The sequence below is a fragment of the Arabidopsis lyrata genome, assembly GCF_000004255.2.
Source record: "Arabidopsis lyrata subsp. lyrata unplaced genomic scaffold ARALYscaffold_4, whole genome shotgun sequence".
In the NCBI taxonomy this organism is placed as follows: Eukaryota; Viridiplantae; Streptophyta; class Magnoliopsida; order Brassicales; family Brassicaceae; genus Arabidopsis; species Arabidopsis lyrata.
In genome coordinates this window covers 16316841-16329550 of record NW_003302552.1, presented here as the reverse complement: position 1 = coordinate 16329550, position 12710 = coordinate 16316841, and the positions used below count along the sequence as shown (strand labels likewise).

Sequence of the window (12710 nt, the reverse complement as noted above, 5' to 3'; positions counted from 1 at the left end):
AAACGTATACCACGTTTCATGAAAACCACATTACCCAGCAAAAACTGTATATGTCATACGGGTATACCGAATTTTCGGATTTATTTGTGGCACTCCTAATAGCGGAAAAGATTAATGAGACCGCTCATGCGGTTAACTAAAGAGCTTGTATTGAGACTGCTGAAATAGTCTCTAGTTATGCCATATATATAATATTATGCTTTTGTTATTTTGAAAAATAATGTTGTTTTAACAACAATTTAATATATAATTATTGTGTGTTTTCTTTTCATGAATAAAATTTACTTTCTTTTTATTGATGTTTATCTTAATCACAGAAATGGATGAAACAATCTCCAAGGAAATGGCTCAAGAAATTTGTATACCAGATAATGGGGCAACACACACTATTCTAAAGGACAAAAGATATTTCCCTAACTTAAAACCGACAAACATTATTGTCAATACAATATCAGGTCCTGTAGACGTGATTGAAGGAACTGGTATGGCCAACTTTATGTTGCCTAATGGAACCAAGTTTTCCATAAAAAATGCCTTGTATTCTCCAAAATCTAAAAGGAATTTGTTGAGTTTCAAAGACATATACCTTCAAGGATATGATACTCAGTCTGCAACTGAGAATGAAAAGAAGTATATGTACATAACTTCTGATAAATCGGGAAAAAGGCTTATATTGGAAAAATTTCCAAAACTTCCTTCAGGATTGCATTATACTCATATAAGTGCAATCGAATCGCATCTAGTGATTAAAAGAAATCCAGAAGATTTCACATTATGGCATGATCGCCTCGGTCATCCAGGCACCTCGATGATGCGAAAAATCATAGAGAGCTCACATGGACACCCATTGAAAATCCAGGAGATATATCATGGGAATAAAAAGACATGTGCCGCATGTTCTCTTGGAAAACTTATCATAAGGCCATCGCCAGCCAAAATTGATAAAGAATCACCAAAATTCCTTGAACGAATTCAAGGAGATATTTGTGGACCAATACATCCACCATGTGGACCATTCCACTATTTCATGGTATTAATTGACGCATCCAGCAGATGGTCACATGTTTGTCTATTATCATCTCGAAATATTGCATTTGCGAGATTTCTAACTCAAATAATCAAACTGAGGGCTCAGTTTTCTGATTACCCTATTAAGAGAGTTAGACTAGACAACGCTGGTGAATTCACATCCCAAGCATTCAATGATTATTGTATGGTAACGGGAATTGAAGTTGAACATTCTGTACCTCATGTTCATACACAAAATGGCTTGGCGGAATCATTAATTAAACGTCTGCAATTGATTGCAAGACCATTGATCATGAGATCAAAACTTCCAACCTCTGTATGGGGACATGCCATTTTGCATGCAGAAGCACTCATTCGGATAAGACCAAGTGCATACCATAAATACTCCCCACTACAGTTAGCATTTGGTCGAGAACCAAATATATCCCATCTAAGAATTTTTGGTTGTGCAGTGTATGTGCCTATAGCACCACCACAACGTACAAAGATGGGACCACAAAGAAGGTTGGGAATATATATTGGCTGTGATTCTCCATCAATTATAAGATACCTAGAACCGCAGACTAGTGATGTCTTTACGGCACGATTTGCCGATTGTCACTTTGATGAGAAAGTATTCCCGGTTCTAGGGGGAGAAAATAAGCAAGTAGGGAAAGAAATCAAATGGTGTGTACCATCCCTGTTACACCTTGATCCTCCTACAAAACAGTCAGAAATAGAAGTTCGACGAATTGTGCATTTGCAAAGTATAGCAAATCAACTTCCCGATGCTTTTGTAGATACCAAAACGGTAACTAAATCATATATACCAGCTGCAAATGTCCCTGCTCGAATTAAAATTCCACAAGAAAGTGGAAAAGCAGATGATACACGTGAGTCTAAAACACGCTTGAAACGTGGTAGACCAGTTGGTGCTAAGGATAAAAATCCTAGAAAACGAAAGGAAGTTGAAAAGCATGATATTCCCAAAATAGCAGAAAGCATTTTGGAAGAAACAAGTCATGAGTCTAATGACAATGATGAGCATCATGAGCCTGAAGGAAATCATGAGATTTCTATCAACTATATCCATAATGGAAAGATCTGGGATCGAAATAAAATGGATGAAGTTGATGACGTTTTCTCATACCTTTTGTCAAAGGAAATTGATGAGGAAAACGAGGATCCAGAACCAAAGTCGGTATATGAATGTCAAAAGAGACATGACTGGATAAAATGGAAAGATGCAATACAAGTCGAACTTGATTCGCTCAATAAGCGAAATGTATTCGGACCTATCGTATTCACACCTGAAGATGTGAGACCGGTTGGATACAAGTGGGTTTTCGTTAGAAAACGAAATGAGGAAAATGAGATTACGAGATACAAGGCTCGTCTTGTAGCTCAAGGATTTTCTCAAAGACCCGGGATTGATTATGAGGAAATATATTCCCCCGTTATGGATGCAATAACGTTTAGATTCTTGATGAGTCTAGCGGCTGATGAAAATTTAGAAATGCGTCTCATGGATGTTGTTACAGCATATTTGTATGGATCATTAGATACAAATATCTATATGAGAGTTCCCGACGGGTTTAATATGCCAGAAGCATTGAAATATAAACCCAAAGAGTTATGTGCAATAAAGTTGCGAAGATCATTATATGGGTTAAAGCAATCTGGGCGAATGTGGTATAATCGTCTCAGTGAACATTTAACGAAAGAAGGATACGTGAACGATCCTATATGCCCATGTGTTTTCATCAAGAAAACAAAATCCGGATTTGTGATAATCACGGTATATGTTGATGATCTAAATATAATTGGGACTCAAGATGAAATACAGAAAGCAACAAACTATTTAAAAGGGGAATTTGAGATGAAAGATCTCGGACAAACAAAATTTTGTCTTGGCCTACAAATTGAACATTCCCAAAAGGGTATATTTGTGCACCAATCCACGTATACTAAAAGAGTGCTAAAACGATTCAACATGGATAAGGCAACTCCTCTGAGTACTCCTATGGTCGTTAGATCACTTAACGTTGAGAGTGATCCATTTCGACCGCATGAGGAGAATGAAGAGATACTCGGTCCTGAAGTACCGTATCTAAGTGCAATTAGAACCTTTATGTATCTTGCAAATTGTACTCGACCTGATATATCATTTTCAGTCAATCTTTTGGCTAGATTTAGTTCATCTCCTACACGAAGACATTGGAACGGAATTAAACATGTCTTTCGTTATCTTCAAGGGACTATTGATTTAGGGTTATTTTATCCTAAAAATATAAATGGTCAAATGATTGGTTTTGCAGATGCAGGATATTTATCAGATCCACACAAAGCTCGATCCCAAACAGGATACGTATTCACGATTGGAGGTACTGCTATATCATGGCGTTCTCAGAAGCAGACACTTGTAGCTACTTCTTCAAATCATGCTGAAATCATTGCACTACATGAAGCAAGTAGAGAATGTGTATGGTTGAGATCAATAAGCCAACACATTCAATCAAGCAGTGGGATCAACGTAAACAAAGAGCCAACCATCCTATATGAAGATAATGCTGCATGCGTTGCCCAAACGAAGGAAGGATATATCAAAAGTGATAGAACCAAACATATCCCTCCGAAATTCTTTTCATACACCCAAGAACTTGAGAAGAATAAAGACATTGAAGTCAAATATGTCCGATCATGTGACAATGCTGCAGATCTCTTCATAAAATCACTACCTACCTCGGTGTTCAAGAAGCATGTCTATGCTATTGGAATGCGCCATCAACGCGATCTGTAAAGTTAATCACTCGAGGGGGAGACTACGTCGTTGTACTCTTTTTACCTACTAAGGTTTTTCCCACTGGGTTTACTTAGAAAGGTTTTTAACGAGACAACAGAAGACGTTACACAAGACAATAGTGACACTGGTCTCCAAGGGGGAGTGTTACAAAAGTCATAGATATCAAGCGCATTAGGCGCAGCCGTGAGAAATTTATAATTTTGATGTGGAGCCCACCGTCACTATGCGTGCATAGTAACTTATCTTTTTCTCTATAAATAGAACGTTAAACGTTCATTGTAAAATGACAATTCATTACTTCAATTACAAGAGAAGTAATAATCTCTCTTCCTCTCATCTCTTTATTTTCAGTATCCCGATCCTTCTGCGGGTATAAATTCTTTCTCCATTATTTATATTTATATACACCATAAAATAAAGTAATTATTATAACACGTGCAATAAAATTCAAATTCAAACAAAAGAATAATTATGACCAAGAGTAATCAACTTTTGAATCAACTTTGTTGACTTATTATCACCAAAACTCCCAACAATGCAACATCATAATCCGATTGAAGAAGTCACACCAAAAGTGATAGAGCAAGAAGGTTAATAACATACCAGGATGGTTTGAGATATATCATATTTTGAAAAACAAAAACAAACTTGTTTGGACTGTGATGTGATACGATCAAATTATTTTGTATCATCTCTGTTTATGGAACAGATATGTTTTGTTTGAACACCGAATCAGCTTTAAGTATGTTCTTGCACATTAGTAAGTGACTGATCCATCAATATCATAAAGCTTCTTAAATATTTCACACACTTACAAAGTAATTTACAAGAGATGAAATCTGCATTACATTTCCAAGATTCGACAAACCAGATACACACAACTTGATCACATATTAAACTCACTTTCCGGGGACGAAGTTTGTGGCGAAGGCCCATGCGTTGTTGTTGACTGGATCGGCCAAGTGGTCAGAAAGATTCTCCAACGGTCCCTTTCCGGTGACAATGGCCTGAACGAAGAATCCAAACATAGAGAACATAGCCAACCTTCCGTTCTTTAGCTCCTTCACCTTCAACTCTGCAAACGCCTCGGGGTCAGTAGCAAGGCCCAATGGGTCGAAGCTGCCACCTGGGTAAAGCAAGTCCTCTGCCTCTCCCAATGGGCCATTTCCGGCGACTCTGTAGCCTTCAACAGCTCCCATGAGGATCACTTGAGTGGCCCAAATGGCTAAGATACTCTGAGCATGGACCAAGCTTGGATTGCCCAAGTAGTCCAATCCTCCATCGCTGAAGATCTGTGAACCAGCCTTGAACCAAACCGCTTCTCCGAACTTCACTCCATTGCGAGCCAACAGCTCAGGGAAAACGCAGCCTAGGGCTCCGAGCATGGCCCATCTGCTGTGGATAACTTCTAGCTCACGGTTCCTGGCGAAGGTCTCGGGGTCTGCGGATAGACCGGCAGTGTCCCACCCGTAGTCACCGGGGAACTCCCCAGTGAGGTAGCTCGGAGGCTCACCGGAGAATGGACCCAAGTACTTGACTCGGTCGGATCCGTACCATGGGCTGCCTGATGGACCGGTGGGTTTGGAGGCTTTGCGCATGGTAACTCGGCCGGTTCCAAATACTTCGGAGGCCGCCGGGGATAGCTTAACGGCCTTTCCGGCCAAAGCAGGAGAGTAGAGAGCCATTGTCGTGGCGGCCATTGCGGTGAGAGTGTGGTGCAAGTAAAAGGTTTTTAGTTAAGTTTGTTATGATGAATTGGATGGTTAGGTTACGGTGAGGTTTTTGGGTATTTATAATGTGAAAAATAACGGTAAACTTGAGGATTTAATTTGCTTTATCTCAAGGATATCATCAATGTCTTGATTTCTATTGGTTGTTGACATTTTTGAGCTTAGATTTTTTTGTCTTGCCGAGCTGGCATGAGATTTGGAGTTGGGAATTGAATTGTGTTAGATAAATTAGATATCTCATATAGCGTTTTAGCATATTGGAATACCCATTGAAGACGTGCCACGTGTAAATCTGACGTGTTTCTATCCGTTTGAGTCGTATGATGGTCATGGTACACGTCATTTTATTATCGACATTGGTGTTTCCCAAATGGACATGTCATCAAACACTCAAAACAACATGATCGTACCAAAGTCCAAAAACTTAGACTGATCCATACCACCCACTCTTTCACCAAAATGTTGATGACATGTTGTAGGTTTGTTAATTATCTATATAAAAAAAAATTACTCTAGATTTGTTAATAGAAAATACAGAAGATTTAATCTTGCATAACAAAGTATAAGGAAATATAATGACATACACTTCACATTTCATCTACAAACACATGCTTTCGAATTCGTATTTTAAAGTTGGCAAGAAAATCTTACCAGTCATTTTTGTTGCCGAAAACAGTCAACATAATCAATCAAGATTCAAGAGTATTATTTAATATAATTGTCGACGGTTTATTTATGCTATTAACTTAAAAACTTCGTATCACTTTTTGTTTTGTTTCATCTACAAAATACCTCGATAAACCAATACATTTCTTCGGTCCCAAATTTGATTTTGGAAGTAATTAGTATATCGATAAATTATTAACTCGATAAATTAATAAAATATTATAGTCCCAACTGTATTAATTTATAGAAGTTTTATTGTAATTGTTTTACATAACAATATAAGGTTTTGTAGTTTCACTTTAAAAACTTTGTCGTTTGGCATCCGAAACAAACTTATTAGAAAAAAAAGGAAAAAGATTATGAAATGGGTTGGACTTAAAGAAAAAAAGAGAAAGAAATAGATTACACAAGATTTCCTTCTTATAATGGGATTCAAATATTTATTTTTGGATATTTACCCAAAGTTCCCTGTGTACAAACAAATGACAAGTGTCTTCATTTCAGCTAAAAGAATCTAGCAAGAGCTTATGGACTAGAGAGTGACACATAGGACAAGATAACGACAATCCCAAAATCTCATAAGCCAATCAGTAAACAGATACAGATACTTCACAGATAACAAACCTTACTCTTAAGATTGCTATAAAGTGGACCTATACCTCAACCATATTCAATCACTCTCACCAGTCACAACAAAAAACAAAACAGAAAAACAAAAAAAGAAGAAGAAAGATTCTAATGGCTTCCTCAACCATGGCTTTGTCCTCCCCTGCCTTCGCCGGAAAGGCTGTGAAGCCGGCGGCATCAGATGTCCTCGGAAGCGGCCGTGTGACAATGAGGAAGACTGTTGCCAAGCCAAAGGGTCCATCAGGCAGCCCATGGTACGGATCTGACCGTGTCAAGTACTTGGGTCCATTCTCCGGCGAGCCCCCGAGCTACCTTACCGGAGAGTTCCCCGGTGACTACGGATGGGACACCGCCGGTCTATCCGCCGACCCAGAGACCTTCGCCAGGAACCGTGAGCTAGAAGTTATCCACAGCAGATGGGCCATGCTCGGAGCCCTAGGCTGCGTTTTCCCTGAGCTATTGGCTAGGAACGGAGTGAAGTTCGGAGAAGCGGTTTGGTTCAAGGCCGGTTCACAGATCTTCAGCGACGGAGGATTGGACTACTTGGGCAACCCGAGCTTGGTCCACGCTCAGAGCATCTTAGCCATTTGGGCTACTCAAGTGATCCTCATGGGAGCTGTTGAAGGCTACAGAGTCGCCGGAAATGGCCCATTGGGAGAGGCAGAGGACTTGCTTTACCCAGGTGGCAGCTTCGACCCATTGGGCCTCGCTACTGACCCCGAGGCTTTCGCGGAGTTGAAGGTGAAGGAGCTCAAGAACGGGAGGTTGGCTATGTTCTCTATGTTTGGATTCTTCGTTCAAGCCATCGTCACCGGAAAGGGACCTTTGGAGAACCTAGCCGACCATTTGGCCGACCCAGTCAACAACAACGCATGGGCCTTCGCCACCAACTTCGTCCCCGGAAAGTAAGCGAGATAATTATGTGAATGAGAGCAGAGAAAGAGAGTTTGTTTGTGGTCTTTCCTATGTAAATTTGTGAAATTTCCTTTGTGGTATCTTTGTATGATTTATCAGAAATCGAACCTCTTTTTCTCTAACTGTGTTGGCGTTTTATCTTTAGACTTGTTGAATTTTGAATTATCCATTCTTGTAAAATTCATGCAATTGCAGATGATGTATTTGGACAATCTACCAAATACGGACAAACAAAAGGCAAATGAAACTATATATTAGAAACTTATAGCAAAATTACAACAGAGATGAGAAAGAAAACGAACAAGACAAATGGTCCTAAGATGATGCCGTCGAAATGCCACAAGATGCTTCACTCTAAGCCACTTTCTGAAGCTTCTCTCTGGTTCTAATTATCCAAAAGAATGCTTCACTTGGCAAGCTTCAAAAAATACTGATCTTTGAAAACAAATTTTTATTGTCGATATGAGATGTGTGTTGTAACTATTTTACCAAGTTTCACATAGAAACCTCTGTGCAGCTTTAGATTCATGTTTTCAACATGTTTATAGTCCCTCCTGTCAAAATAAAATGGTTATAGCGTGTTAATCGAGAATTTGATCTCTTCCTAAGCGAGTACATTCCAAGATCAACAACGGCTACAATGGACCAGGCAGAGTAAAAGGCCTTACATGGTTAGTGTGGGATCTGGAGAAGAATGAGAGCAGTTAAATATAAACAGAACGAGATGGCAGCTCCAGCGAGGACATTGTGGAGCAGCCTCTTGTCGTCTTTTGTTGGTATGAATACAGACTTTAACGTATTTGTAAGCTCGAAAAGTCGGTGAGACACCTGAAGAAAATAAATCAAGAGATCAAATTACAATAATATAACGTAGAGTGGATACATGGTTTCTTCACGGATTCTACGATTGCTTTACCAAGACATAGATGGCGGTGACGAGCATGAAGTTGAGCATTGGGTATTCTGGAATAATGCATAATAGCCACTTCGGCTGTCCATTTGGCACATTCGATCTGCAGAACACGCAATTTGCAGTTAAAATTTCATTCCTAGATCCTTCATACAAATGGTCTCTTGCCTACATAATTGGGAGAAAGGAAACAGTTTCTCGCCGACCTTAACCAGATGTGAAACTGAGAAATATAGGTTTCCAGAGTAATCTTGCCGAGCCACCTAGAAAGATATGCAAGTCGTGTCATATTAGAGATGTGTTCAGAATAAAACACTAAGCTTGGTTGAAATGAGACAAAGATTGAGAAACATACGCAAAGAGTGTCAGGGAGAAATTTCGCAGCTGTTGTGTGGAATTTCGCAGACAGATGTAGACGCTAAGACAACAGAATCAAAGCTCAAGTCAGAATCTAGAAAGGAAGACATCTCAAGGTTTGACGTTTGGGGTGAAAGAAAAAGGGTTTTGATACTGACGTTATTGGAATCCACGATGTGTAGGGGTGATATTTGTTGTATGTAACCTTGTCAAGCTTGTATATGTATTCATACCATAGGTAACCAACCTGAACAATATATGGAACAACTTGGGTATCAGTATAATATCAAATACATAAGATCCATAAGCCAAAGAGAAGCCAAACTCACAAATGAGGAAATTGCAATTATGCTTGTCTTTATTGACATCTTTCTCTTGGCATCAAACTCCTCCAATTTCTCCATCCATCTCTCTACCTGAAATGAAAATGTCGGAAAATATTTTAATGGTAGGGTTCATGAGAAGATATGAAAAAACGAGAGGGCCGTAGGTTCATGAGTTACAGTGGGATGGAAATAGGCATATATCATTCCAATGATCCATATGTAGCGGTCAAGTCCTGATCTGAAGTGCCATTCATGTAAAAGTGGTAGATCTGGTTTAGCCGGATCAGTGTATCCTGTAGTTGTGTAAGGAAGAAAAAAACTAAATGTTAGTCAACATACAAAAACACTAATCCCAGTGACCAAGTGGCATCCAAACATTGACAGGAAAATTGTTTTAGCACGAGATGGATAAGTAGTCGACCATGCCGGAATCAGTGTAACATATGAGAAAAGTCTGATACTGACCCAGTAAGAATGTCAGAGGACTCCAGAAAATCTCAAAAACTCCAGGAATCTCCCACATCACGATAACCACGAGAAAGCATGAAGCAATCTTCAAAACCATTACTGATGGTATTTCGTTGTACCGACTGAAGATACCAAGGGCTCCATACACCATGAGAGTGAATAGAGTGTGCATTGGACAGATGTAGTATAACATATAATCATTATTGAGAATAATGCAGCTAAACGCCACAAATAAGTTAAGACGCCACATCATCTGGAAGAAGTAAAAGTTTTCATGAGCATCTTGAGTCATCGAAAAACATATGTCTCTTAGAAGTATATATCATGGTAAACTAAATTAACTGTGCAATTGAAATGACCTGAGTAAATCGTGCTAGGGAGAAATCCTTTCTGATATAGTAATACGAGAAGTTCCCAAACCCAGTCATCCAGACGTATGCAGCAATGAAAACCCTGATTGCATTATATATCTCAGCCGCAGCAAAGTAATGATACATCAGAAATAGAACCTGCAAAGACACAACAACGGTAAATTAGCATGGAAAACAGTTGCAACACACACAAAACATCTAAAGGTGGTATAAAGAAACTCAGATATATTCTGCGAAGCAGGAGCAAAAACATGTGAAAATGTAAAGGTCACGTACTGAGAAAAGATTGAATCTGTTACCTGCATCCATCCCTTCCACTCTTCAGTCTGGTGACGATTAAGATAGAGAATGGATTTTCCTGTAATAGGTGATTTGTCATTGTGTTTCTTCAAGGATGTCATGTATGCCACTATGATGAGAAGACAGTAGAGAAAGAGGAAAAGATCTCTGTTGTAATTCTGCAAATGGAAAGTATACGAAAAATAGCGTCACAAATTGCAAAACCCTTTTAAGACTCAGATGTTAGCTTTCTACCTCTAAACTATTAACGACATACTATGAGCCATTATACCATATATAACACATAAATTGTTTTAAAATTTTGATGACCAGTTGAAACTGATAAAGAGAATTCATCAAATAAATTTAAAAGAGACACCTTTTTAGACTCTCCAAGCAAGCTTGTTCGATCGCTAATATAAAAGTAAAAAAGAATCGCCCCAAACTCAGCCCTGAAAGGAAATAATACGGTCATGAGAGAGAATGAAAAACAGCATGAATCCATTCTGATAAAATTAAGGAACTTACATCGCTCTCAAGGTTGCTCGATTTTCAATCAAGAAAGAGTCTTCGAGCGTCAGAAACCTACAAGTCGACAAATGTAAATGGTTTATTTTTGTTGAAAGAACACTTCACTCTAAGAAACCAAAAAAGAAGAAGAAATCCCTAAAACTAGTACCTAATCAAGTTTGTTTTGATAGGTGAGTTATAAAACTTTGTAGATACAGATCTTGCAAGACCTCCTTCAAGTAAAACTGCTACTTCATCTTCCTTGTTTTTTACCTCACCCAATTCCACCAAATTATTATCTGAATGACTGCAAGTAAGAGGGAGGTAAAGGTTACTAACAAGTTAGATACATAACAAGCGAGCCATTTAAATTAGATTCCCAATACATACACTTTAGAGTGCAATGAAGACCTCTTATACTCTAGGAACTCTGAGTATATCCATGCTATGAAGACAGGGATGACTCCGAGTAGAAACGAAACCTGCATTAAAGAAAACCAAATCTCTGGTGAGAAATATTTTCAAATTCAAAGTTGAAAGCTACTACATTTGAAGACTAGTAAACTAATCCAAATTGTTAATTCAATTACCCACAACCTTAACATTCAACAGATATTCATTCCAAATCTATGAATCCGTGAAAGATGTTAGCAAAAAACAATGAAATTTAAGAAGCTGAAACACCAAAGTTAGGAGATACCGTACCTGACCAGGCGTGATTGGCTCAGAATCCGCCATTATATTGGATCCACAAAGGGATCTTCAATCAAAAAACTGGAAACCAAATAGATGGGAAGAGACAGGGAGAGTGATTTCAACTCCACCGTCGGATCCAAGGTATACCTCTAGATTTAAAAACTGAGGCACAGGATCCGAAACCCTAGGAATAGAGAAGCACGGAAGGTGCGAACAAAGAAGAAGAAGAAGAAGAGATCTCAAGTGAAGAAGGTGTTGCTTCAAGGATGGAGAAAATGGCGGGTGCGACGTCGTTCTCGTCAAGCTCACCCAAACGGTTGTTGGTTTGGCGATGTTCTCTTTTTCTGGTCCGTTCGGTTTTTTTTCCTTTCTCTACTAATTTTAAGAATGGAGAATGGAGAATTTTACTAACACTATAAACCACCAAAATTATTTTACTAACATTTTAAACCTCCAAACTAGTTTTTCGGTTTGCAAAACCATAAAAGATGATGGAACAATCAATTTATGTTTGTTTCTTATATATTTATTTTATTTAATTTAAATTTTAATTAATTTTATTATTTATTACGATTTTGAAAATAAATAAAAAAAAGTAAAAAAAAATCATCATCTTCGACTATTCACCGTCCGACAACAATTTTTCAGATTTTTATTCAGTTTATTGTATGTGTTCACAATCTTTTCATTCAATTGGTATTTTGAGATTCTAATTTATCCACTAGAGAGAGTGAAAACGCTTACGGATCAGTCTAAAAGATTGTTTCAACAGTTTATCAAGAAATTTCATGGTCGGACAGTGAGTAAACGAAGAAAATAAAGTTTTTTTTTTGTTTTTATAGATTTTTATTAATTGTAATAAATAATAAAATTAATTAAAATTTAAATTAAATTAAATATATATATATATATATATATAAATATATATATATATATAAATATATATATATATATATATATATATATATATATATTAAACAAACATAAATTGATTGTTCCATCATATTTTATGGTTTTGCAAACAGAAAAGTTAGTTTGAAGGTT

General features: G+C 37.9%; 3 protein-coding genes across 3 annotated transcripts; 1 reads left to right on the top strand and 2 right to left on the bottom strand.

Annotated features, from left to right (window-relative positions):
* Positions 1-4572: 4572 nt before the first annotated feature.
* LOC9317402 (chlorophyll a-b binding protein 1, chloroplastic) lies at positions 4573-5718 on the bottom strand. Its single transcript, XM_002879452.2, has one exon. The coding sequence runs from the start codon at positions 5509-5511 to the stop codon at positions 4711-4713; it is 801 nt and encodes a 266-aa protein (XP_002879498.1). The 5' UTR covers positions 5512-5718; the 3' UTR covers positions 4573-4710.
* Positions 5719-6882: 1164 nt separating this feature from the next.
* On the top strand, positions 6883-7914 carry LOC9315565 (chlorophyll a-b binding protein 1, chloroplastic). Its single transcript, XM_021027348.1, has one exon. The coding sequence runs from the start codon at positions 6946-6948 to the stop codon at positions 7741-7743; it is 798 nt and encodes a 265-aa protein (XP_020883007.1). The 5' UTR covers positions 6883-6945; the 3' UTR covers positions 7744-7914.
* Positions 7630-12057, bottom strand: LOC9315564 (protein REDUCED WALL ACETYLATION 3). Its single transcript, XM_021027343.1, has 16 exons — positions 11676-12057; positions 11361-11452; positions 11140-11277; positions 10989-11045; positions 10840-10912; positions 10481-10639; positions 10170-10319; positions 9808-10063; positions 9520-9635; positions 9346-9432; positions 9175-9263; positions 9015-9077; positions 8866-8922; positions 8666-8762; positions 8418-8577; positions 7630-8303 (listed from the first exon to the last, which is right to left on the bottom strand). Exons 1-15 carry the CDS (start codon positions 11706-11708, stop codon positions 8422-8424), a joined length of 1623 nt encoding a protein of 540 aa, XP_020883002.1. The 5' UTR covers positions 11709-12057; the 3' UTR covers positions 7630-8303; positions 8418-8421.
* Between the last annotated feature and the right edge of the window lie 653 nt (positions 12058-12710).

Coding starts and splice junctions, on each gene's coding strand:
- LOC9315565 (XM_021027348.1), top strand. CDS start 6,946: ATGGCTTCCTCAACCATGGCTTTGTCCTCCCCTGCCTTCGCCGGAAAG.
- LOC9315564 (XM_021027343.1), bottom strand. CDS start 11,708: ATGGCGGATTCTGAGCCAATCACGCCTGGTCAG. Junction 11,046..11,139: donor ATCAAAACAAACTTGATTAG/GTACTAGTTTTA, acceptor GTCGACTTGTAG/GTTTCTGACGCTCGAAGACT. Junction 10,913..10,988: donor CGAGCAACCTTGAGAGCGAT/GTAAGTTCCTTA, acceptor ATTTCCTTTCAG/GGCTGAGTTTGGGGCGATTC.
- LOC9317402 (XM_002879452.2), bottom strand. CDS start 5,511: ATGGCCGCCACGACAATGGCTCTCTACTCTCCTGCTTTGGCCGGAAAG.